Source organism: Oncorhynchus clarkii, chromosome 3 (genome assembly GCF_045791955.1).
Source record: "Oncorhynchus clarkii lewisi isolate Uvic-CL-2024 chromosome 3, UVic_Ocla_1.0, whole genome shotgun sequence".
Lineage (NCBI taxonomy): Eukaryota > Metazoa > Chordata > Actinopteri > Salmoniformes > Salmonidae > Oncorhynchus > Oncorhynchus clarkii.
This window is the reverse complement of record NC_092149.1, coordinates 62,591,400-62,615,122: the sequence shown is the minus strand read 5'-3', so window position 1 is coordinate 62,615,122 and position 23,723 is coordinate 62,591,400. Positions and strand designations below refer to the sequence as shown.

Genomic DNA, 23,723 nt, shown 5'->3' with positions numbered 1-23,723 from the left:
ACAGTAAACTGTTTACTGTAGTCACTGCCTTTTTTCTCTGCCTCTTGATTTAGATTTATTATGAGATATGTACGATAAATGATTGGGCCTAAGTGATTGGAGAAAAAAATTGTGATCTTTTGGTGGTAATTTATTACACATTCAAAGACACAGAAACGTATTTATATAGGATAACATTTGGAGCATTCCCAACAAAACAGACAGAAGACAGTGCAGTGATTATATTCCAGAACCTTTGAGAGGGTTAGTGCATGCAGACTAGATCAGAACAGGCAAAAGGAGAGGTCTATACCCCTTAGTTCTCGAGTGGGATCTTCTATCTAGATGTCCTGGGGTGTAGAGAGGCTGGAACAGAGAGTAGGGGTCTAGAGGAGGGGGACTAAGAGACTGAGGGGTGTGTACTAGTGGGCCTTGCTGCTTCCAAGAGGCTTCCTGGTGTCCGGTTGGTTGTGGTACTCACCAAGAGGCTTGAAGCCCCGAGCAGGGCTGGTGTCTCGGCTGCTTTCCCTAGATGTGTCCCTGCTGCAGCCCTGACTCATGCTGGGCCGGGGGATACGGCTCCTTGCTAGCGTGTGGTAGGAGGAGAGAGGAGTACCAGGAACAAGAGCTTTACCACACAGCCTGGCTGTCAGTAGGACGGTAGAACACAGGTTTGGGGTTAGTGAGGTGAGGCCTGGGGTGGCGCTGGGGTTGGAGACTGGGGGGAGAGTGGGGTGAGGGGTAGGAGGACTCTGGGGCGTGGTGCTGGGTTGGAGTATGCTGGACATCAGGTTAGATTTTAAACACCTACGTTAGCGCAAGTCAGTTTTGAATTATTATTTTTATTAGTTGGTCTGTGAAAATACTTAAGGTATTAGCTTACAACAGTAGCTTACAACAGAGTTACACATACAAAACAAAAAAGATAAACAACAACAAATAAAACATTTTTAAGAGGGTATAAAAAGATACGGTCAAATCGTCAAAGAAAATAAAAGACAAACAGTTAAATTCAGTTGTTGTTATCATAAAAATACAAAACATATGATGAAAAAAGACGACAAGAAGAAAACCAACTACATATCAATGGAAAACTTTCATTGCAACATGTAATTGATCATTGTGTGTGTCCAGAATGTTTCAATCTCATCCATGGACAGATAGAAAAAAAGGCACCCTTCCCAACTCAGACGATGGTATTGTTCACAACAGACTGACAGACAGACAAGAGGGTGACCTCAGACAGCACACTGATAACAAGCCAAGATGGAGAGAGCTGGTTGGTCAGCCCTGGCATTGAAGAAATACACAGACCAATCAATCACAGCGATAGGACAGAGAGTCAGAGAAGAGCCAGTGACTCAGACTGACTGGAAGGACATAAGCTGGGCTGCTGATGACCAGGCTAGCCCTACAGAGGCTCATCCACTTTCCTGAAAGAGGCGGCACCACCCCATTGATGTGACACGCCTGGAAGATGCTAACAAACACAACCAAGATGAGACCCTCCCAAAACACAGTTCTACTTAGCTGCTAACCTAGACAGACAGTTATAGTCTGAAGAAGCTGAAAGACAAACTCTTACCATTCACCCTCTACAAGGGGCCTTGACTTTGGCTATTCAGCATTTTTTCATCCATTATTTGAGTGCAAAAGGTCCATTGGTACTTCATAATAGTACTATGGGGGTCCCTTGTTCAAGGCATATCTTCTGTGTTTGTGTTTCCTTGTTTTGTGTTTATGACCAGGAAACCTAGATCATGTATAGATCATGTATACAGTACACTCTTGGTGTGCTGTATATACTGTTATCACTAGATAGATGGGAGTGTGCAATGAGGACGTTGGGTATATATATAAAATCGGTGTGGTATTATTATTTATCAAGCATTTCACTACACCCGCAATAACATCTACTAAATATGTGTATGTGACTCATACATTGTTCATTGACTATATATGTGCTGTATGCTATGCATGTGCATCCGGTGTGTAGTTTATTAAAGCAGTTACTTAGTTACTACGTGCGTTGTTAGCAAATGACAAATGTATTTTTCCTAGTGTATAGAGTGCATGAATGCCCTATGATGGGTTTACTTGCATGATGCTGATATTGTGATATAACTGTCCCTTACCTAGGCCCAGCCTGTTGGGAGAGGAATCTCTACTGCAGCCCTGGCTGCGGGGGACCTTGCTCCTCTTGTCTGCAGGGGTGCTGGAGGCTGAGGGGGGCCTGCTGATCCTCCCGTACCCAGACGAGTGGCCCAGCAGCTTGCCAGGGGAACTGGAGCGACTGCCAGCTGCAGCAAGGATAACACACAGGACCCACAGTCAGAGAGAGTGGGACATTACACCCTTTCAGACAAGATATGATGGGTCACAGCGAGTGACGCACCTCTCCATGGCATGCTGGGAAGGTTCTGTCACGGCTCAAAGCTGAATTCCTTCATGCTCTGCCTCCCTCTTTCTGGGGATGTTTCATTACTTCAATGTTTCTAAAGGCATATGTTGCTTTTATTGTGGTAATAACATCTAGCAGACACTTATCTAAAGTACAGTACAGTGAGTCCATAATATGTGTATGTGATCCCAGTGAGAATTGAACCCACGACCTTGGCTTTGCTAGCGCCACACTCTTACCAACTGTGCACATACAATGTGTTTAGAGTGCTTTGGGACAAAGATATTCTCTGTATATCCTACAAGGCGGATAACATAGGCATGGAGTTTCAGCTTTGATGAGATAAATAGTGACAGACAAACAGATAATTAACAGTTGCAGGACAAACAAGATGGGGTTAAATCCAGTTTGTAACTGGGCTTTGGGAAAACAAACCAGTGATTACAACAACAACAACGACGACAACAGTTCAGAGGACATAGACAACCACCAATATTAACGACATTGGACAACAACCAATATAAACAACATTGGACGAAAACCAATATTAACAACCAAAATTAACAATCAACAATTTAAGATAATAAGGCAGTGCGGAAGGAACCACGTATTCGACAATGCAAACTCCAAACAGCTTGTGAGACTATTAAAAAAAAATATATATAATACAGACACTTGAGTTGAATGGAGCATGCTGGTATGACGTGATGAGTCTAAAAACTAAAAGAATGAGTTGATTGACATGCAGAGATCTGCAGAGGATGAAGGGGTGGGACTAAGAACTGGACGCTTTACTCTGATTGGATGAAGTTCGGGCCTTACCACCCCCAGTGGGGTTAGCAGATCTGGATCCTGTGGTTGTTATGGTAGCGAGCGGCAGAACAGGACGTGAAAATAAAAACGGTCAATGTGACAGGAAGTAGTGTTTACCCAGCATGCACTGGGTCAGATGTTAACTGTGCATGTCATGTTACACGTGCAATAATCATTGAAGCCCCTCAAGTCTTCACAGACACAGAGAGAGAAAAACCACACACAAGACACAAATACATCTTGTGGGCCCAGTAATAACAGTGGCTCCAAGTTCCTTCAGGATGCTGAAGTACATGAGGTAAAACATCACACAGACTGACGAGAGAAACTGAAGGAGAACCTAGTATGACCTCACAGCAGGCAGGTTAAACGTCATACTGAGGGTTTACATGAAAGAGACTGGAGATGACAATGTGGACTGGCTTCCCTGAGTTCAGACAGTATGCAGTGAGGGAGAGATTTTGCTGACAATGTGTGCGTGTGTGTATACTCACGCTGGGACTGGGACATCATTTTGGCTCGGCTGCGCCCCCTGCTGTCAGTCACAGTAGCGCTGGCTCCGACAGCATTGCCGGAGCTTGTTCTCCTCGTACGCACACGGCCTGGAGACAACAACACACACACAGGGAGAGATGGACACACACACAGGGAGAGATGGACACAAACAAAGGGAGAGATGGACAAACACACAGGGAGAGATGGACAAACACACAGGGAGAGATGGACAAACACACAGAGTTAGTGAGAGAGTTGAAGACACTACACTACAAATTATACTGTATCCAGGAAGCTGTTCACCACAACACAAAACACTGAAAGAAACTACTATAAACAGATGGTGACAAAAGACCTGGCTGAGGAGAGAGAGTGTTCTGAAACACAGATATAGGGAGAAACAAACAAAGATTCCCACAAAGACCACATTCTCACTCAAGGGCTCCATCAAACATGCATTGGATCTGAGAAAGGTTTGTCTTGGTTTTGCTTTTTTATTACAGTTTTTTGGGGTCATTTTTACTCCTTTTTCTCCCCAATTTTGTGGTAGTTACAGTCTTGTCCCATCGCTCCAACTCCCGTACGGACTCAGAAGAGGCGAAGGTCGAGAGCCATGCATCCTCCGAAACGCGACCCTGCCAAGCCACAGCTTCTTGACACACTGCTCGCTTAACCCAGAAGCCAGCCGTACCAATGTGCAACTAACTGGTGACCGTGTCAGCGTGCATGCGGCCGGCACGCCACAGGAGCCGCTAGAGCGTGATGAGACAAGGACATCCCGGGCGGGCAAACCCTCCCCTAACCCGGACGACTCTGGGACAATTGTGCGCCGCCTCATGGGTCTCCCGGTCAAACCCAGATCAGTGCCTTAGACTGCTGCGCCACTCGGGAGGCCCGAGTAAGGTTTGTCTAAAGCAACTAGTAACGTCATGACCCAACACACCTTGTTTTGGAGCATGTCAAACTGTGCATATTATACACAATGTATGATATTCGTTAGCAAAATCCCACATAAAATGTCTCTAGCATCATCATACTTGCAATCCAGCCATGTAATATTCCTAAAAGCTAGGACAACACAGACTGACGCTGAGAAAGTGATCTCTTTCCACAACAGCAGGAACTTGTCCCTAGATTAAGGAACACCTTAGCCAATAATAACTCTTTCTTTCAGACAGTCTTCACAAGCGCTTTGTTAGAATGTGGGCGGAAGCTATGACCTTATTTTCATTGGAAGATGTTTGTTAGGCGAGGTCCTCCTTAGTCAGAAAATATTGCACTAGATTCTAGAACAACCGCATTACACAACAGGATAGGGGACAGCCCTTTCTTTAAACAAACATCAAACTTTGGGTCTAGAAAGTCTCAGTGACATGTACAGTGCCTTGCGAAAGTATTCGGCCCCCTTGAACTTTGCGACCTTTTGCCACATTTCAGGCTTCAAACATAAAGATATAAAACTGTATTTTTTTGTGAAGAATCAACAACAAGTGGGACACAATCTTGAAGTGGAACGACGTTTATTGGATATTTCAAACTTTTTTAACAAATCAAAAACTGAAAAATTGGGCGTGCAAAATTATTCAGCCCCCTTAAATTAATACTTTGTAGCGCCACCTTTTGCTGCGATTACAGCTGTAAGTCGCTTGGGGTATGTCTCTATCAGTTTTGCACATCGAGAGACTGACAATTTTTCCCATTCCTCCTTGCAAAACAGCTCGAGCTCAGTGAGGTTGGATGGAGAGCATTTGTGAACAGCAGTTTTCAGTTCTTTCCACAGATTCTCGATTGGATTCAGGTCTGGACTTTGACTTGGCCATTCTAACACCTGGATATGTTTATTTTTGAACCATTCCATTGTAGATTTTGCTTTATGTTTTGGATCATTGTCTTGTTGGAAGACAAATCTCCGTCCCAGTCTCAGGTCTTTTGCAGACTCCATCAGGTTCTTCCAGAATGGTCCTGTATTTGGCTCCATCAATTTTAACCATCTTCCCTGTCCCTGCTGAAGAAAAGCAGGCCCAAACCATGATGCTGCCACCACCATGTTTGACAGTGGGGATGGTGTGTTCAGCTGTGTTGCTTTTACGCCAAACATAACGTTTTGCATTGTTGCCAAAAAGTTTTGGTTTTGGTTTCATCTGACCAGAGCACCTTCTTCCACATGTTTGGTGTGTCTCCCAGGTGGCTTGTGGCAAACTTTAAACAACACTTTTTATGGATATCTTTAAGAAATGGCTTTCTTCTTGCCACTCTTCCATAAAGGCCAGATTTGTGCAATATACGACTGATTGTTGTCCTATGGACAGAGTCTCCCACCTCAGCTGTAGATCTCTGCAGTTCATCCAGAGTGATCATGGGCCTCTTGGCTGCATCTCTGATCAGTCTTCTCCTTGTATGAGCTGAAAGTTTAGAGGGACGGCCAGGTCTTGGTAGATTTGCAGTGGTCTGATACTACTTCCATTGCAATATTATCGCTTGCACAGTGCTCCTTGGGATGTTTAAAGCTTGGGAAATCTTTTTGTATCCAAATCCGGCTTTAAACTTCTTCACAACAGTATCTCGGACCTGCCTGGTGTGTTCTTTGTTCTTCATGATGCTCTCTGCGCTTTTAACGGACCTCTGAGACTATCACAGTGCAGGTGCATTTATATGGAGACTTGATTACACACAGGTGGATTGTATTTATCATCATTAGTCATTTAGGTCAACATTGGATCATTCAGAGATCCTCACTGAACTTCTGGAGAGAGTTTGCTGCACTGAAAGTAAAGGGGCTGAATAATTTTGCACGCCCAATTTTTCAGTTTTTGATTTGTTAAAAAAGTTTGAAATATCCAATAAATGTCGTTCCACTTCATGATTGTGTCCCACTTGTTGTTGATTCTTCACAAAAAAAATACAGTTTTATATCTTTATGTTTGAAGCCTGAAATGTGGCAAAAGGTCGCAAAGTTCAAGGGGGCCGAATACTTTCGCAAGGCACTGTAGATAATAAAAGAGTAGACACAGGGGACTAAATATAGAAAACCAAGAGGTAGACGATCAGCTTGAGAAGTAGGCAAGACTAAACCTCAACGACCTCTGACCCCTAACTCAGACCACTCACACACAGACAGACCACAGGGTGGGCGAGTTTCCCTGCATGCAACATTCACCTTTACACAAATATCACAGGGTCCTTTCCCTTCACTAATCACTAATAAACAGTACAAAATGTAAAGGACAACGACTTAGGAGGATAACAAAATTAGTTGTGTATAACGTGCGAGGGAGGAGAAGTGTCGTGGTGTGCTGTGTTGACTGCAGATAACTATCTAACCATGTCTGTCGTCAGTAATCAATTATTATTACCGTATTGGTCAAACATGCAGACCTACCAGATATACCAGACGAAGAGGTCAGAATGATGTAGTAGTGCACTATGGGTTAAGTTAGTGTGTAGACAACACGGAAAAGAGGACAGACAGAAGGGAGGGGGGCCAGTCCCCGACAGACAAGGAACACAAACACACAATCTTACCAGTATCAATTTTACCGGGTGTGCCATCTTTTGAGCATAAAGCAAAGCGGAGGGGGGGTGGAGCAAGTGGAAGAAGAGGTATAGTTAGACATCAGTACCAGTTAGGCAGGAGAGAGAGAGAGGAGAGAGAGACAGAGGAGGGGTGGGGAAGGAGAGAGATAGCGGTGACAGAGAGAGGCAGGAGTGAAAGAGAGGTGAGTGAGCGGGAGAAAGAGGTCTCATTGGTAATGGACTGCAAGCAGAGTACACTCCACAGGGACGTGTTAGGGCAAGAACAGAGGGACAGCATCTGGATTGCAGCACGCTTCAGTATCAAACTGCGCCAATTTTCTTTCTTTGGGGGGGTGGGTTGTTCATCATTAATTATCACAATCTTAAATATTGACAAAGGTCAGTAGCCATAACTTAGAGTGAATATAGGCAGCCATTTGTCATGTTTAGTTTAATTAGTTTACAGACAAACTTCTGGCCTTTTTGTATGTTTCTCTTCAGAGCACAACTTAACGATGTCTTACTAACAACATCACATGAATTAACATATCCACTCTGGCCATAAAAACCAGTGGTTTTCAGATTAATATTTCTTCTAAATAACGTAATTAAGACATCGTGGAGACTTTGAGAAATGACTGTTCCAGAACTGACATCCTGTGACCATGACATTTTGAAATATAGTCTGGTGTGGTGTGTGTGGGGTAGTTAGAGCCTGGCATAGATGGACCTGGGGAGGGAGGGGAGGGGGTAGTGTGTGTTTTACCTAGTGAGGCGTAGGAGCCTGGGGGCAGGGTAGCTGCTGAGCTGAAGGGAGAAGCGGAGGGCACGGTGATCAGGCGTGACTTGGCGCTGGCCGCGGCGTTCACGTCGACATCACTACGGGAACGCTGAAGGGAACCGCCGGAGTTGGAGTTCACCCTGGAACTCACCATCTTACCTGCCATGGGGGTGAGGTTGAAATATCAACTGATTATAAAAACATATAAAATGGTGACATGGAATAAACCACACACTTTGAGAAATTACAAATGTATTTTAGTAGTACTCTTACCTCTTGTCATGCTGCCTCCTATGGCACTCTTGACAGACAGGGGCCGACTGAGACAGAAGGACACACCACCATGAGGTTAACAAACAGATTTATGACAAACAGCCCAGCATCGCTGTGCATCAAACTGTCAAAACAAGACAAAGTCATAGGCAAAGGTCTGGACATTAGTACAGGGCTCAGACCCCTCTGGTGATGAGGCAGAAAAAACATCCTCAGTCTTAAGGGTAAAATGACATCACTCTGTCCAAATCCCAACCCCGGTCTCATCATAACAAACACTGTGCTGGTGAATCATGGTATATGAGATCAATGGTCAACAAGCAGAGGAGGATGATTAAACTGGATCAACCAATAAAATCACTCCCAGTGGTTTCCTAATCTGATAATAATTGCTGTGCATGAGGTAGACATCCATTAGTGCCATCTTCAAATCAATGTTAAATACCCTTTTAAATTTCTTTCCACACATCCTTATGAATCATGGCAACATTTCACAGAAATGGAGGAAAGGGTGGATGGATGACGGGAGGAAGGAGAGGAGATATCTTACTTGAGGCTCTCCTGTGAGGAGGAGGATGAGCGGTCTGATTGGGGGAGAGACACGACACTGTCAGAACTCTTCAGGTGAGACTGCAGAGCCTTCTGATAGGTTGACTCCAGGGCCTGGAACAGATGCTCCGCCTCCCGGCTGTAGTGGCCATGGAAACCCCAATAACACCTATGGGTGAGGGAGGGGGGAGAAAGGTCAGAGGTCACATGAAGGTCACAGACGTCACAGCCCCTTGTTTAAGTAGATGAACATAACTGTCAGCACATGACAGCACACCTGACTCTGAATAAACTACATGACCAAAAGTACGTGGACACCTGCTTGTCAAACATTTCATTCTAAAATCATGGGCATTAATATGGAGTTGGTCCCCCTTTGCTGCTGTAACAGCCTCCCTCTTCTGGGAAGATTTTCCACTAGATGTTGGAACATTGCTGCGGTGGCTTCCATTCAGCCACAAGAGCATTAGTAAGGTCGGGCATTGATGTTGGGCAATGAGGCCTGGCTCGCAGTCTGTGTTCCAATTCCTCCCAAAGGTGTTCGATGGGGTTAAGCTCAGGGCTCTGTGCAGGCCAGTCAAGTTCTTCCAAACCAGATCTTGACAAAACTTTCTGCATGGACCTCCCCAAACTGTTGCCACAAAGTTGGAAGCACAGAATCGTCTAGAATGTCATTGTATGCTATAGCGTTATAATTTCCCTTCACTGGAACTAAGTGGCCTAGCCCGAACTATGAAAAACAGCCTCAGACCATTATTCCTCCTCCACCAAACTTTACGGTTGGCACTATGCATTCGGGCAGATAGCGTTCGCCTGGCATCGCCAAACCCAGATTCGTCTGTCGGACTGCCAGATGGTGAAGCGTGATTCATCACACCAGAGAACGCGTTTCCACTGCTCCAGAGTCCAATTGCAGCAAGCTTTACACCACTCCAGCCAACGCATGGCATTGCGCGTGGCAAATGTTGCAACCGAGAACAGATTATTTTTTACGCACTACACACTTCAGCACTCGGCGGTCCCATTGTGTGGCCTACCACTCACGGCTGAGCCGTTGTTGCTCCTGGATTTTTCCACTTCACAATATCAACACTTACAGTTGACTGGGGCAGCTCTAGCAGGGCCAAAATTTGACAAACTGGTTTGTTGGAAAGGTGGCATCCTATGACGGTGCCACGTTGAAAGTCACTGAGCTCTTCAGTAAGGCCATTCTACTGCAAATGTTTGTCTATGGAGATTGCATGGCTGTATGCTCGATTCTATACACCTGTCAGCAACGGGTGTGGCTAAAATAGCCGAATCCACTCATTTGAATGAGTGTCCACATACTTTTGAATATATACTGCACATCACTGCTGGAGAAAGTGACATATGAAACAATGCTTTGTAAATAAAAATCCAGAAGCATTAATACTTTTTCAAATGATCACTAGTAGTAAAATCAGAGACACAGACAGACGGCATATTATTCCATATCGTCATCCATTTGTGTCGGTCGTGAACTGCTAAGACTTGAAGACAAATTCTGACTCATTTACAAAAATAAACAACCCCCCCAGAAAAACTTACTTTCTCGCGACCGATCTGGCCTCTGAGTCAGCATCATGGATCCCTTTCTTGATGGTTTCAGTCAGAACAGCCACGTGCCTGGTGGGGCAGTAGGGAAACATGACAGAGACAACTTCAGGTACAGCAGCCAGGAAACCACAACTACACCAATGGAGAGGACACACAGACTTCCTCATTTCCCCGGAGACTTCAGTATACACTCTTCTTCTCTTCTCCACTCTCCTTCTCCACGGGGGAAAAGTGACCACATAGCACGCTTTCTACATGCTTTTTAAAATCTCAGCAGGGTTGTCGCGGCAACCACTGGGGACGCTCCGTCGAGATTCTGATGGTGATGGCTTGCTCCAGCCCTCCAGCATCATCAATTTAACTAGGGATCATCGGTCGCCCAGTCAACCAACACCCAACTACTTACAGTAAATGTCACACGGCAGAGAGTAGAAGAGAAGTGAGGAGAGAGGAGAGTAGGAGCGGAAAGAGGGAAATCTAGAGCGCAGCACCAACAGGAAATGTGAATTATTATGTGGATTATAATTAAATTGATATTTTTGTAGGGGTTGATATGATTTTCGTAAGGGAAATTTCTAAGTGAAAATTATGAACTTCAGAAGCCTTTTTAAACCTCAAATACATTACATGTTTTAAATATCCTGCATTGCAGTTCTCCTGCAACAGGAAGATCAAATTAAGATCCAACATCTGTACACAAACACAAATACCGGTTGGATCCTGAGCAGAAAAGCAGACAAGCATGCTACAGTCGGTTGTTAGTGTTTATGTCCTGGATAAATAGTATTAGCATGCAGGGTGAATGCTGAAAGGGTGTGTGTTTACCTCTCCAGTGTGTGTGTCTGCCACTCCAGTAATAACAGCTCTAGGAACTCATAACTGCGCCTGCAGAGAGAAGACATGATGAGAGTTAACACATTATAAGGGAAACCTCAGGAAAAGCTAGAAGATTTTCACACAAAGTAATATCACATAGAAAGTCCTCGAGTTGTTACCTTCGGACGGCCACTGATTTGGACGTGCAGTTACTAGTGATGATGGGGATGAGACGTGAGTAGTGTGTGTGCTGGAAGAGAAGAGGAGGTCCCAGACATCATCCAATACAGCTTATTTCACACCTCCCAGTGCCTTAACAACATTTTGCAACTAGACATCATTCCAACTGAATAATAAATACATCAGGAAATGATTTATTTTACAGTAGAAAATGCATGAATCACACTCATCCACTGTCGGTCACTGACATATATGATTGCCCGTGCATATGTGTGTGTACAGTACTCACCCTGAGGATGAGACGTATGGCTGCCATGCCAGACGTGGCCATCACCTTGGCACTGTTGGGCACCAGGTTGAGCAGTGTGGGCATCAGGGTCTCTGCACAGTGGTCAAACTTGTTTCCCAGCAACGTGGACAGGTATCTGAAGAGGAGATGGGAGAGATTCAAGATATCAAATCAATAATCAATCAGTTTTCAAATCTCCACAGATACATTTGATTTGAGCCTCTAGACTAGTGTACCCGTACTTAGATATGAAGCAGTAGCAGCCTACAAGTTGTCCAGACTCAGAGTGGTTAACTGTCAGTCAGTGATGTGCTCCTAATGTGGTAGTGATGATGAGCGATAGAGCGGAGAGCAAAGATCCACATATAAAGAGTATCCGGGTTGATGGACTGACAGACCAGGCGAAACCAGGTCGCTTTCCTCATGTTAATGTAACCCCTTCACTGAGGCATTTCACTGAGCTGCTACATCTCTAAATCATCTCTCTGGTCAACCTTTACTCAACCCGAGTCTGAGATAGCACCTCTTGGAACAGATAGGTTCAACAGTGTAGTTAACTCTACTTGGGGTGGAAGACTTGAGGTTGAAAGCGGTTTTGTCTGCAGGTCCTTACCCCAGTGTGATGCAGGCCTCTCGTACCACCTGGGACCTCAGGTCTTTAGCTGACAGCTTGAGAGGGGCCTCCAGCAGACGGAGCTGCTGAGGGAAACTATCATAGTCCAGCGCTCCAGCCAGGAGCAGAGAACGCACCTTCTTCAGCTAGAAAAAAAAAAGGAAACACAAAGAACTATAATACGCTACAAACATTGTCTTACTGCAAGAATTTACAGTACGAGGTGCTGAAACGTTCATTTAGAGACTGATCATTTGTGTGTGTGGTCCTTACGGCGACGACTCTGTGCTCCCAGTCGTTTTTGTCGTCAGATAGAACCTCCCGAACCTTGGAGAGATTGTCCTCCATATCTCTGTTGGAGTGGATCTGGAGATGTACAGAAAGACAAGGACAGGAGTCAGACTGGGGTTGACGGCAATTCCAACTGTAAACCCACACACACACGTCGCGCCTATCTGTGCAGGTTACCTGAATAGTAGGAACCTCTTCAAAAGCCTTGATGAAGTCCTCCTCATCAACAGCACCTGCAGCAGCATCTTTAGCAGAGATCTTGCCGGGTCCGGTGGCAGAGCTGGGCCTGCGGACAGAAGCCGCAGCTACAGCCCTCCTACCACTGGGGGGCGCCTTGGAGGACGATGCAGAGGAGGAGGACCGGCCCCCGTCCACAGAGTCCTCATCATCAAAGTTCTTATCTGCCAGGGGAGAGTGAGAAGAAGTGGTGTTCATCCATTTTGATGTCATATTCTCTGCATTTGCGACCATGTTCATTAGAACATACCACAGGGAACCGAAAACAAACATTTTCTATTGGACAGCTACCCCAGTACGTCCCAGTTTCACTCGGTTTCTGACAGTTTTCTAATGTTTTGTGCCTACGGAAGACTAGGATTTCTGGAAAAACAGGGAATTTATTGAAAGTTCCCATAATTTTGCTACCCGACTGAAGACGACCCTGTTCTTTGGGCTGAGAGTGTGCGTGCCTGAACCCAGCCATCTGCAGTGCTGAGTGTAGCTAGCCCAAGTCATCTGCAGTGCTGAGTGAGTGTAGCTAGCCCATGTCATCTGCAGTGCTGAGTGAGTGTAGCTAGCCCATGTCATCTGCAGTGCTTAGTGAGTGTAGCTAGCCCATGTCATCTGCAGTGCTGAGTGAGTGTAGCTAGCCCATGTCATCTGCAGTGCTGAGTGAGTGTAGCTAGCCCATGTCATCTGCAGTGCAGAGTGAGTGTAGCTAGCCCATGTCATCTGCAGTGCTGCGTGAGTGTAGCTAGCCCATGTCATCTGCAGTGCTGAGTGTAGCTAGCCCATGTCATCTGCAGTGCTGAGTGTAGCTAGCCCATGTCATCTGCAGTGCTGAGTGTAGCTAGCCCATGTCATCTGCAGTGCTGAGTGTAGCTAGCCCATGTCACCTGCAGTGCTGAGTGTAGCTAGCCCATGTCATCTGCAGTGCTGAGTGTAGCTAGCCCATGTCATCTGCAGTGCTGAGTGTAGCTAGCCCATGTCATCTGCAGTGCTGAGTGAGTGTAGCTAGCCCATGTCATCTGCAGTGCTAAGTGTAGCTAGCCCATGTCATCTGCAGTGCTGAGTGAGTGTAGCTAGTCCATGTCATCTGCAGTGCTGAGTGAGTGTAGCTAGCCCATGTCATCTGCAGTGCTGAGTGAGTGTAGCTAGCCCATGTCATCTGCAGTGCTGAGTGAGTGTAGCTAGCCCATGTCATCTGCAGTGCTGAGTGAGTGTAGCTAGCCCATGTCATCTGCAGTGCTGAGTGAGTGTAGCTAGCCCATGTCATCTGCAGTGCTGAGTGTAGCTAGCCCATGTTATCTGCAGTGCTGAGTGTAGCTAGCCCATGTTATCTGCAGTGCTGAGTGTAGCTAGCCCATGTCATCTGCAGTGCTGAGTGAGTGTAGCTAGCCCATGTCATCTGCAGTGCTGAGTGTAGCTAGCCCATGTCATCTGCAGTGCTGAGTGTAGCTAGTCCATGTCATCTGCAGTGCTGAGTGTAGCTAGCCCATGTCATCTGCAGTGCTGAGTGTAGCTAGCCCATGTTATCTGCAGTGCTGAGTGTAGCTAGCCCATGTTATCTGCAGTGCTGAGTGTAGCTAGCCCATGTCATCTGCAGTGCTGAGTGAGTGTAGCTAGCCCATGTCATCTGCAGTGCTGACTGAGTGTAGCTAGCCCATGTCATCTGCAGTGCTGAGTGAGTGTAGCTAGCCCATGTCATCTGCAGTGCTGAGTGAGTGTAGCTAGCCCATGTCATCTGCAGTGCTTAGTGAGTGTAGCTAGCCCATGTCATCTGCAGTGCTGAGTGAGTGTAGCTAGCCCATGTCATCTGCAGTGCTGAGTGAGTGTAGCTAGTCCATGTCATCTGCAGTGCTGAGTGAGTGTAGCTAGTCCATGTCATCTGCAGTGCTGAGTGAGTGTAGCTAGCCCATGTCATCTGCAGTGCTTAGTGAGTGTAGCTAGCCCATGTCATCTGCAGTGCAGAGTGAGTGTAGCTAGCCCATGTCATCTGCAGTGCTGCGTGAGTGTAGCTAGCCCATGTCATCTGCAGTGCTGAGTGTAGCTAGCCCATGTCATCTGCAGTGCTGAGTGTAGCTAGCCCATGTCATCTGCAGTGCTGAGTGTAGCTAGCCCATGTCATCTGCAGTGCTGAGTGTAGCTAGCCCATGTCACCTGCAGTGCTGAGTGTAGCTAGCCCATGTCATCTGCAGTGCTGAGTGTAGCTAGCCCATGTCATCTGCAGTGCTGAGTGTAGCTAGCCCATGTCACCTGCAGTGCTGAGTGTAGCTAGCCCATGTCATCTGCAGTGCTAAGTGTAGCTAGCCCATGTCATCTGCAGTGCTGAGTGAGTGTAGCTAGTCCATGTCATCTGCAGTGCTGAGTGAGTGTAGCTAGCCCATGTCATCTGCAGTGCTGAGTGAGTGTAGCTAGCCCATGTCATCTGCAGTGCTGAGTGAGTGTAGCTAGCCCATGTCATCTGCAGTGCTGAGTGAGTGTAGCTAGCCCATGTCATCTGCAGTGCTGAGTGTAGCTAGCCCATGTCATCTGCAGTGCTAAGTGTAGCTAGCCCATGTCATCTGCAGTGCTGAGTGTAGCTAGTCCATGTCATCTGCAGTGCTGAGTGAGTGTAGCTAGCCCATGTCATCTGCAGTGCTGAGTGAGTGTAGCTAGCCCATGTTATCTGCAGTGCTGACTGAGTGTAGCTAGCCCATGTCATCTGCAGTGCTAAGTGTAGCTAGCCCATGTTATCTGCAGTGCTGAGTGAGTGTAGCTAGTCCATGTCATCTGCAGTGCTGAGTGAGTGTAGCTAGCCCATGTTATCTGCAGTGCTGAGTGAGTGTAGCTAGTCCATGTCATCTGCAGTGCTGAGTGAGTGTAGCTAGCCCATGTCATCTGCAGTGCTGAGTGAGTGTAGCTAGCCCATGTCATCTGCAGTGCTGAGTGAGTGTAGCTAGCCCATGTCATCTGCAGTGCAGAGTGTAGCTAGCCCATGTCATCTGCAGTGCTGAGTGAGTGTAGCTAGCCCATGTCATCTGCAGTGCTGAGTGAGTGTAGCTAGCCCATGTCATCTGCAGTGCTGAGTGAGTGTAGCTAGCCCATGTCATCTGCAGTGCTGACTGAGTGTAGCTAGTCCATGTCATCTGCAGTGCTGAGTGAGTGTAGCTAGTCCATGTCATCTGCAGTGCTGAGTGAGTGTAGCTAGCCCATGTTATCTGCAGTGCTGAGTGAGTGTAGCTAGTCCATGTCATCTGCAGTGCTGAGTGAGTGTAGCTAGCCCATGTCATCTGCAGTGCTTAGTGAGTGTAGCTAGCCCATGTTATCTGCAGTGCTGAGTGAGTGTAGCTAGTCCATGTCATCTGCAGTGCTGAGTGAGTGTAGCTAGCCCATGTTATCTGCAGTGCTGAGTGAGTGTAGCTAGTCCATGTCATCTGCAGTGCTGAGTGAGTGTAGCTAGCCCATGTCATCTGCAGTGCTGAGTGTAGCTAGTCCATGTCATCTGCAGTGCTGAGTGAGTGTAGCTAGCCCATGTCATCTGCAGTGCTGAGTGTAGCTAGCCCATGTCATCTGCAGTGCTAAGTGTAGCTAGCCCATGTCATCTGCAGTGCTGAGTGTAGCTAGCCCATGTTATCTGCAGTGCTGAGTGAGTGTAGCTAGCCCATGTCATCTGCAGTGCTGAGTGAGTGTAGCTAGCCCATGTCATCTGCAGTGCTGAGTGTAGCTAGCCCATGTCATCTGCAGTGCTGAGTGTAGCTAGCCCATGTTATCTGCAGTGCTGAGTGTAGCTAGCCCATGTTATCTGCAGTGCTGAGTGTAGCTAGCCCATGTCATCTGCAGTGCTGAGTGAGTGTAGCTAGCCCATGTCATCTGCAGTGCTGAGTGTAGCTAGTCCATGTCATCTGGATTGTCACTGTTACACAAATACAAGCCGTTCTGTCACCTCTCCAGTTTTCCAGTTTACACGAGGGATTATGAATACAGGGAAAATATGATCCGGGAGATATGCCTCGACCAAGCCAGCATTATTTTAGAGCAGGCATCAATATAATAATAATAATAATTTAACAAGTGTAGCGCTTTTCATTACAGAAAATAATCTCAAAGCTATAGGTCTCAGCACGTAAAACAAATGCCCACAATTGACAATAATAAACCATTTTTAGGAACAAACCAAACATACAATAGGCCATCAGAGTCTGAACTTATATAGTCTAGTCTGTACAAATCACAATAGTAGTGATCATTCTGAAAGATAGCAAAACAAGACACCACTCACACTAAAAGACAAATAGCTCCATAAACAAAGCAACAGGCACAGACAGAAATGCCCCGTTCACCACTCCGATTTTCCTCCATGTCCCCCTCATCCTCCTCTCACAACCCTCCATCCCTCAATTAGACTGCTAACATGGAATTACCATGAAACTGATACATCTATCAGAGACAGACAGACAGACAGACAGACAGACAGACAGAGAGAGAGAGAGACATTTGAGAAAGGCAGATCAATTGGGGGAGAGAGGAGGAAAACATTTGTAGAAATGTCGGTAGATAGTGTGAGGGGAATGGTGGAGAGAGAGAGAGAGAAACACCACAGGAAGAGATAATAGCAGCAGGTTCTTACAGGCACAGATCTTCTTACACACCAGCTTCCTCAGCAGCATGATTTATGGCACACTCACTAAAGATTTCCCCAACCAGGCTTCTGCATCAACAGTGTGTGTGTGTCTGCATGACGCGTGCAGCTCTGATGACACGGTGCTAGACCAGCTTAAGCCCTTCTGGCCAAGGGTTAGCTGTCAAAAACAGCAGTGTGTGTGTGTGTGTGTGCAGCAGGAGGATACTGGCAGCTCCTGCAGTGCCAGCATGGTGTGACATGTCCATAGGGACACTGACTCTCGACCACAGAAAGGGGGGGAGGGGCCAGCACCTGTGATGTCATCTCAGACCAATCATTGTTTATACAGAGCGTTGGGTGAGGAAAAACCAAAGAAACCTAGTCTGGTGGTCATTTGTCTTGGACAAACACTGTTTATAGTCCCACCGCTGTTATTTACACTGCATAAATGCATAGGAATGACATGTAAATTAATTATTTGCACTGTGTTTGGCGCCGCACCATAACACTATGAGAGCTCAACATTATGTGGGCTTTATTGTCCCCTGAAGCCTGGTTAGCATGCTGTGAAACGCAGTAATCACACTGTCACCATCTCACCCACCCAGAGATAAGAAGCTTTGGTTCCAACATAACAAAAGCTTGCCTCACGCAAGCTGCTGGAATGATACATAGTTTGTCCCTTGAGTCTCACTGTATCCATCCACTTTTCGTTTATCTGGAGAAAGGTGATGAACATGAAGCACATACTGGTCGTATAAAACATCTCTCTCATGTATACATACTCACCGCAGTGCTTTATTACTTGGACAGTGAGGATACACTAGTTATTAACCCCCGGTTCTCCAGTGAATTATGTGTTGAGTGTGGGGGCTAGCATTATCGTTATGACAAAATAGTCAATACCGTGAGGACTGAGATTAGCATTATTGTACCAAAGACATCAGGAGGAGACTTGCAGCATGTGAAAAGGCTCAATCCTAATGTCAGCTTCGTCCAACGACGTCCATCTTATTGGCGGCGCACTTTCCATTTGCTTTCCACTGAGGCCAGTAACATGACGATACCAGAGACAGGGAGGGGACTGTCGCATGTGGGATGGATCAATCCTTTGCTAGCAGTAATGTCATTGAGTGAGCATCTTCCATCCGTTTTTTTTTACTGATCGTTAAATTATCTGCAGAGGTTTTAGAGAGCTGAAATAGAAACATTCCTTGAGACAAGATCCATGATGAATTTCACAGAATTTGAGCACAAGACTTATGAGATAACCGAGGTAAATACCAGCTCTCAACAGTAAGGCAATTAACCGAAACACCTTTAGTGAAAGAGCAAAACACGATGATGCATTTAGTTTATTGATCAGAGCAGTCAGAGCAGCACTTGATCAAACGCTGACACAAATGTCGAGCTGATTTATACACACATAGGGACCAATTAACAAAGCCTGCAGAGACACGCGACTGAGACACATGCCCTACGGGAACACACACACACACACGCATCTGCCAACTCTGGGGGCAGTAGCTGTGTGCTTGGTGCCTGTGGCAGAACAGGGGTCGTGTTAGTGATCCACATGGCTCGATGAGATCATGCCTGCTCTGTCCAGTGATATGATTACTGTAAGCTGGACAGTCCTGTATGTAGGCTACTGTGTGCCCTGTATGTGGGCTACTGTATAAATGTGCAGAGTATTACATATTTCCTGTGCTGAACTCTCAAAGGAAGAGAGTGGTGTAGCAGACAGGTAAGTTCATAAGTGCCATTGGTGATAGAGGAAGTATAATAGGTGGTAATGTCATAGAGAGAGGTTGTCTTCTCTGGCTCCCTCTGCTGGTTGAGGTGAAACACTGCATTATCTGCCCCCATAGAGACACATTCACATCATTGTTCGGCCCAACCTATCTTCATAGGAAGTTGTCTGACTGTGGTCTGTATCCTTCAGGAAGTTCAACGGTTCAAGTGTCCGCCGCACTGCAACAGTCTCTGACTGGGTTCCAAATGGCACCCTATTTCCGATGTAGTTAAATAAAGATTAAATAAAAATAAATTAAAAGTATTGCAATGCATTTACATTTTATACCTTTATATAACTAGGCAAGTCAGTTATGAACAAATTCTTATTTACAGTGACGGCCCACCCCGGCCAAACCCAGACAACGCTGGGCCAATTGTGCGCCGCCCTCTGGGATGTGGTGCAGCCTGGATTCGAACCAGGTACTGTAGTGATGCCTCTTGCACTGAGATGCAGTGCCTTAGACCGCTGCACCACTTGGGAGCCCCCTAATAGGGGATAGGGTGTCATTTAGGATGCATCCACTCTCTTCCACTGTTAAACATCCCTGACCCCATTCTGACTGCTGCTGGAATCTAGCTATAAAACAATATTGTGCAGGAAACTGCTAGCTAGAGCCAGACAACTACATGGAAGAGAAAATAAGCCAGGCGAGACAGTTCAGAAGGACCAAAATAGCTCACAGTTCTCAGACTTCAGGAATGTTACTGAAACTTGGTTGACAATGTACTGTTCTGAACAGAGTTCTAAAGATAGAGAGAGGAGATGGAGGAAACAGAGAGAAGAGAGAGAATGGAGAAGAAACAAAGATAGGATGATGAAGGTAGAGAGAGGGGGAAGTGATTGCCCTGCCAAGATAAACTGGTTATTATGACATTCTCTGAGAGGACTAATGAGGTAATGATGGGCCATTCTCATGTTATGATTACTGTAAGGACAGCATGACAAAAACTGTCATAAGAACTCACTGAGGGTCACTGTCATAAGCACAGAGTACAGCACACTACATAATGTGTCCAGTAGCTGCAGGCTCCAGCGACTGCAGAAGCAGATGAGAATCCTAATTTCACTCCCCACCCAGCATCCTAACTGCAGTGCAGGCAGCACTGGTAGTCCCTGGGCCACAGATTCATATTTTGGGGATTGTTTAACTCACGAGATGCTTTTCTTCTGTCTGTCCTAAACTGCGGGAGAGACTAAAGACACCCTGACACAATATATTTTATTTAGCTCCTCCCAGGCCAGATTCTCCTGTCCTGTTCTGACTGTGCCAGGCTCCAGGTGCTCTGAGCACTCAGCTAATCTGGGGGGGGGTTAGCCTGGTCCCAGATTTGATTGTGCTGTCTTGGCATGGCAATGACCATAGGAGTTCGCTATTCAGCACAAACAGATCTGGGACCAAGTCTACGGGAAAGTGTCATTCTAATTTCACCAACTCATTCCCACAGGTTGGTCTGTCAGTCTGCGAACCTGACACTCTAGTCAGCAGTTTAGAGAAGTATGAGGGCTAGAGGCTAATGGTTCAGCACAAATAGCAATGTCATTACAGTGATATCTCAAAATGTTGACGATTATAAAGAGCAAATAGAGACTGCTCAGCCAAAACAATCGCCCCATCCCTCGCTACTCTTTAGGCACACACAAACGCATACACACTGTATACACACATATACAGTTGAAGTCGGAAGTTTACATACACCTTAGCCAAATACATTTAAACTCAGTTTTTCACAATTCCTGACATTTAATCATAGTAAATATTCCCTGTCTTAGGTCAGTTAGGATCACCACTTTATTTTCAGAATGTGAAATGTCAGAATAATAGTAGAGAGAAAATGTATTTCATCTTATATTTCTTTCATCATATTCCCAGTTGGTCAGAAGTTTACATACACTCAGTATTTGGTAGCATTGCCTTTAAATTGTTTAACTTGGGCTTTGTGATGGCCACTCCAATACCTTGACCTGTTGCCCTTAAGCCATTTTGCCACAACTTTGGAAGTATGCTTGGGGCCATTGTCCATTTGGAAGACCCATTTGCGACCAAGCTTTAACTTCCTGACTGATGTCTTGAGATGTTGCTTCAATAGAGCCACATAATTTTCCTGTCTCATGATGCCATCTATTTTGTGAAGTGCACCAGTCCCTCATGCAGCAAAGCACCCCCACAACATGATGCTGTCACCCCCGTGCTTCATGGTTGGGATGGTGTTCTTCGGCTTGCAAGCCTCCCCCTTTTTCCTCCAAACATAACAATGGTCATTACAGACCAGAGGACATTTCTCCAAAAAGCACAATCTTTGTCCCCATGTGCAGTTTCAAACCGTAGTCTGGCTTTTTTTATGGCGGTTTTGGAGCAGTGGCTCCTTCCTTACTGAGCTGCCTTTCAGGTTATGTCGATATAGGACTCATTTTACTGTGGATATATAGATACTTTGCACCCGTTTCCTCCAGCATCTTTACAAGGTCCTTTGCTGTTGTTCTGGGATTGAATTTCATTTCTCGCACCAAAGTACGTTCATCTCTAGGAGACAAAACGCGTCTCCTTCCTGAGCAGTATGATGGCTGCGTGGTCCCATGGTGTTTTTACTTGCATACTATTGTTTGTACAGATGAACATGGTACCTTCAGGTGTTTGGAAATTGCTCCCAAGGATGAACCAGACTTGTGGAGGTCTACAATTTGTTTTCTGCGGTCTTGGCTGATTCCTTTTGATTCGTCAGGCAGAGTCACTGAGTTTGAAGGTAGGCCTTGAAATACATCCACAGGTACACCTCCAATTGACTCAAATGATGTCAATTAGCCTATCAGAAGCTTCTAAAGCCATGACATCATTTTCAGGAATTTTCCAAGCTGTTTAAAGGCACAGTCAACTTAGTGTATGTAAACTTCTGACCCACTGGAATTGTGATACAGTGAAATAATCTGTCTGCAAACAATTATTGGAAAAATTACTTGTGTCATGCACAAAGTAGATGTCCTAACCGACTTGCCAAAACTATAGTTTGTTAACAAGAAATGTGTGGAGTGGTTGAAAAACTAGTTTTAATGACTCCAACCTAAGTATATGTAAACTTCCCACTTTAACTGTACCTCATGCAGCACTGAATAATAATAACCATGACTAAAGCATTTGACAATTTTCTTCCCTATAATGCAGAGATTTGAAATACATGTGAATCTAATATTGGGACTAGGAAAAGAGAGAGGGAAGAAGAGAATAGAGTTCTCTTTCTTGATATCATTCCTTGAAAGGCCGCTATGGGAGGAGCTCACATTCACTCTGTTACAATGGTAAGGTAACCATAGAACAGCTGTGACAAACCACTGAGACTCTTGGTTGAGCCTGTGTCACAGAGGACCAGAGCTCTTCTGCCTGGTCAAACTCTGCCTGGTCAGCCAATGATAAGAGAGCACAAAAACTCTCCACTCCTTTCAATAAGAAACCACGGATCATTAATGAAGGCCCTTCTGTGCTTGAAATTACCTATTCATTAATTCTAGCCTAGCTGGGTGTTAGACTGCCAACAAAGTAAAAATGCTGTCCTCCGGAAGGTAGACTAATTCTGTCCCCAAGGAGCTGCCATCCCAGTGGGGTCTCTCCTACTTAAGGGCCATGATTGGTGATTGCCAACATGGTTGCCAGGGTGAGCAGACAGGAATGAGCAACCGCTGAAAAAGAGCAGAGGCAAAGTATTCATCCTAAAGTGTGGCCAAGTAAAGGGTAATGTTTAGTGCTGTAGACGAGACTGTGGTAAAGTCAACAGAGTGCTGGCTCTCATTGTAAAGTACATCTCCTCTGCTTAAGAAACGCAAGTAAAGGCCTCTGACATTTTCAACCTCTCCCTGACCCAGTATGTAATACCTACATAGTTCAAGCAGACCACCATAGTCCTTGTGCACAAGAATGCCAAGGTAACATGTCTAAATGACTATGGCCCCGTTGCACTCACATCTGTAGCCATGAAATGCCTTGAAAGGCTGGTCATGGCTCACATCAACACTATCATCCCAGACACCCTGGACCCACTCCAATTCGCATACCGCCCCAACAGCAGTCTCCTCTGAACAGTTGATGTTGATATGTGTCTGTTACTTGAACTCTGTGAAGTATTTATTTGGGCTGCAATCTGAGGGGCAGTTATACTAATGAACTTATCCTCTGCAGAAGAGGTAACTCTGGGTCTTCCTTACCTGTGGTGGTCCTCATGAGAGACAGTTTCATCATAGCGCTTGATGGTTTTTGAGACTGCAACATTTTCCGGATTGACCGACCTTCATGTCTTAAAGTAATGATGGACTGTCGTTTCTCTTTGCTTATTTGAGCTGTTCTTGCCATAATATGGACTTGGTCTTTTACCAAATAGGGCTATCGTCTGTATACCACCCCTAACTTGTCACAACACAACTAACTGGCTCAAACACATTAAGGAAATGAATTCCACAAATTAACTTTTAACAAGGCACACCTGTTAATTGAAATGCATTCCAGGGGACTACCTCATGAAGCTGGTTGAGAGAATGTCAAGAGTGTG

General features: G+C 45.7%; 1 protein-coding gene across 2 annotated transcripts in view; it reads right to left on the bottom strand.

The window, feature by feature from the left end:
• LOC139401032 (cytoplasmic linker associated protein 1a) overlaps nt 1–23,723 on the bottom strand; it is a 99,735-nt gene that overhangs the window by 20,040 nt on the left and 55,972 nt on the right. For both annotated transcript variants that reach the window (XM_071145560.1, XM_071145564.1), the window contains exons 8-22: nt 12,749–12,972; nt 12,554–12,646; nt 12,281–12,426; nt 11,668–11,803; nt 11,378–11,448; nt 11,208–11,267; nt 10,374–10,451; nt 8,806–8,973; nt 8,256–8,302; nt 7,968–8,141; nt 7,211–7,237; nt 3,688–3,795; nt 3,176–3,232; nt 2,115–2,279; nt 461–565 (exon numbers count right to left, since the gene is read on the bottom strand). In XM_071145560.1, coding sequence (XP_071001661.1) covers nt 461–565; nt 2,115–2,279; nt 3,176–3,232; nt 3,688–3,795; nt 7,211–7,237; nt 7,968–8,141; nt 8,256–8,302; nt 8,806–8,973; nt 10,374–10,451; nt 11,208–11,267; nt 11,378–11,448; nt 11,668–11,803; nt 12,281–12,426; nt 12,554–12,646; nt 12,749–12,972 — 1,659 coding nt within the window. The remainder of the gene's footprint in view (nt 1–460; nt 566–2,114; nt 2,280–3,175; nt 3,233–3,687; nt 3,796–7,210; nt 7,238–7,967; nt 8,142–8,255; nt 8,303–8,805; nt 8,974–10,373; nt 10,452–11,207; nt 11,268–11,377; nt 11,449–11,667; nt 11,804–12,280; nt 12,427–12,553; nt 12,647–12,748; nt 12,973–23,723) is intronic.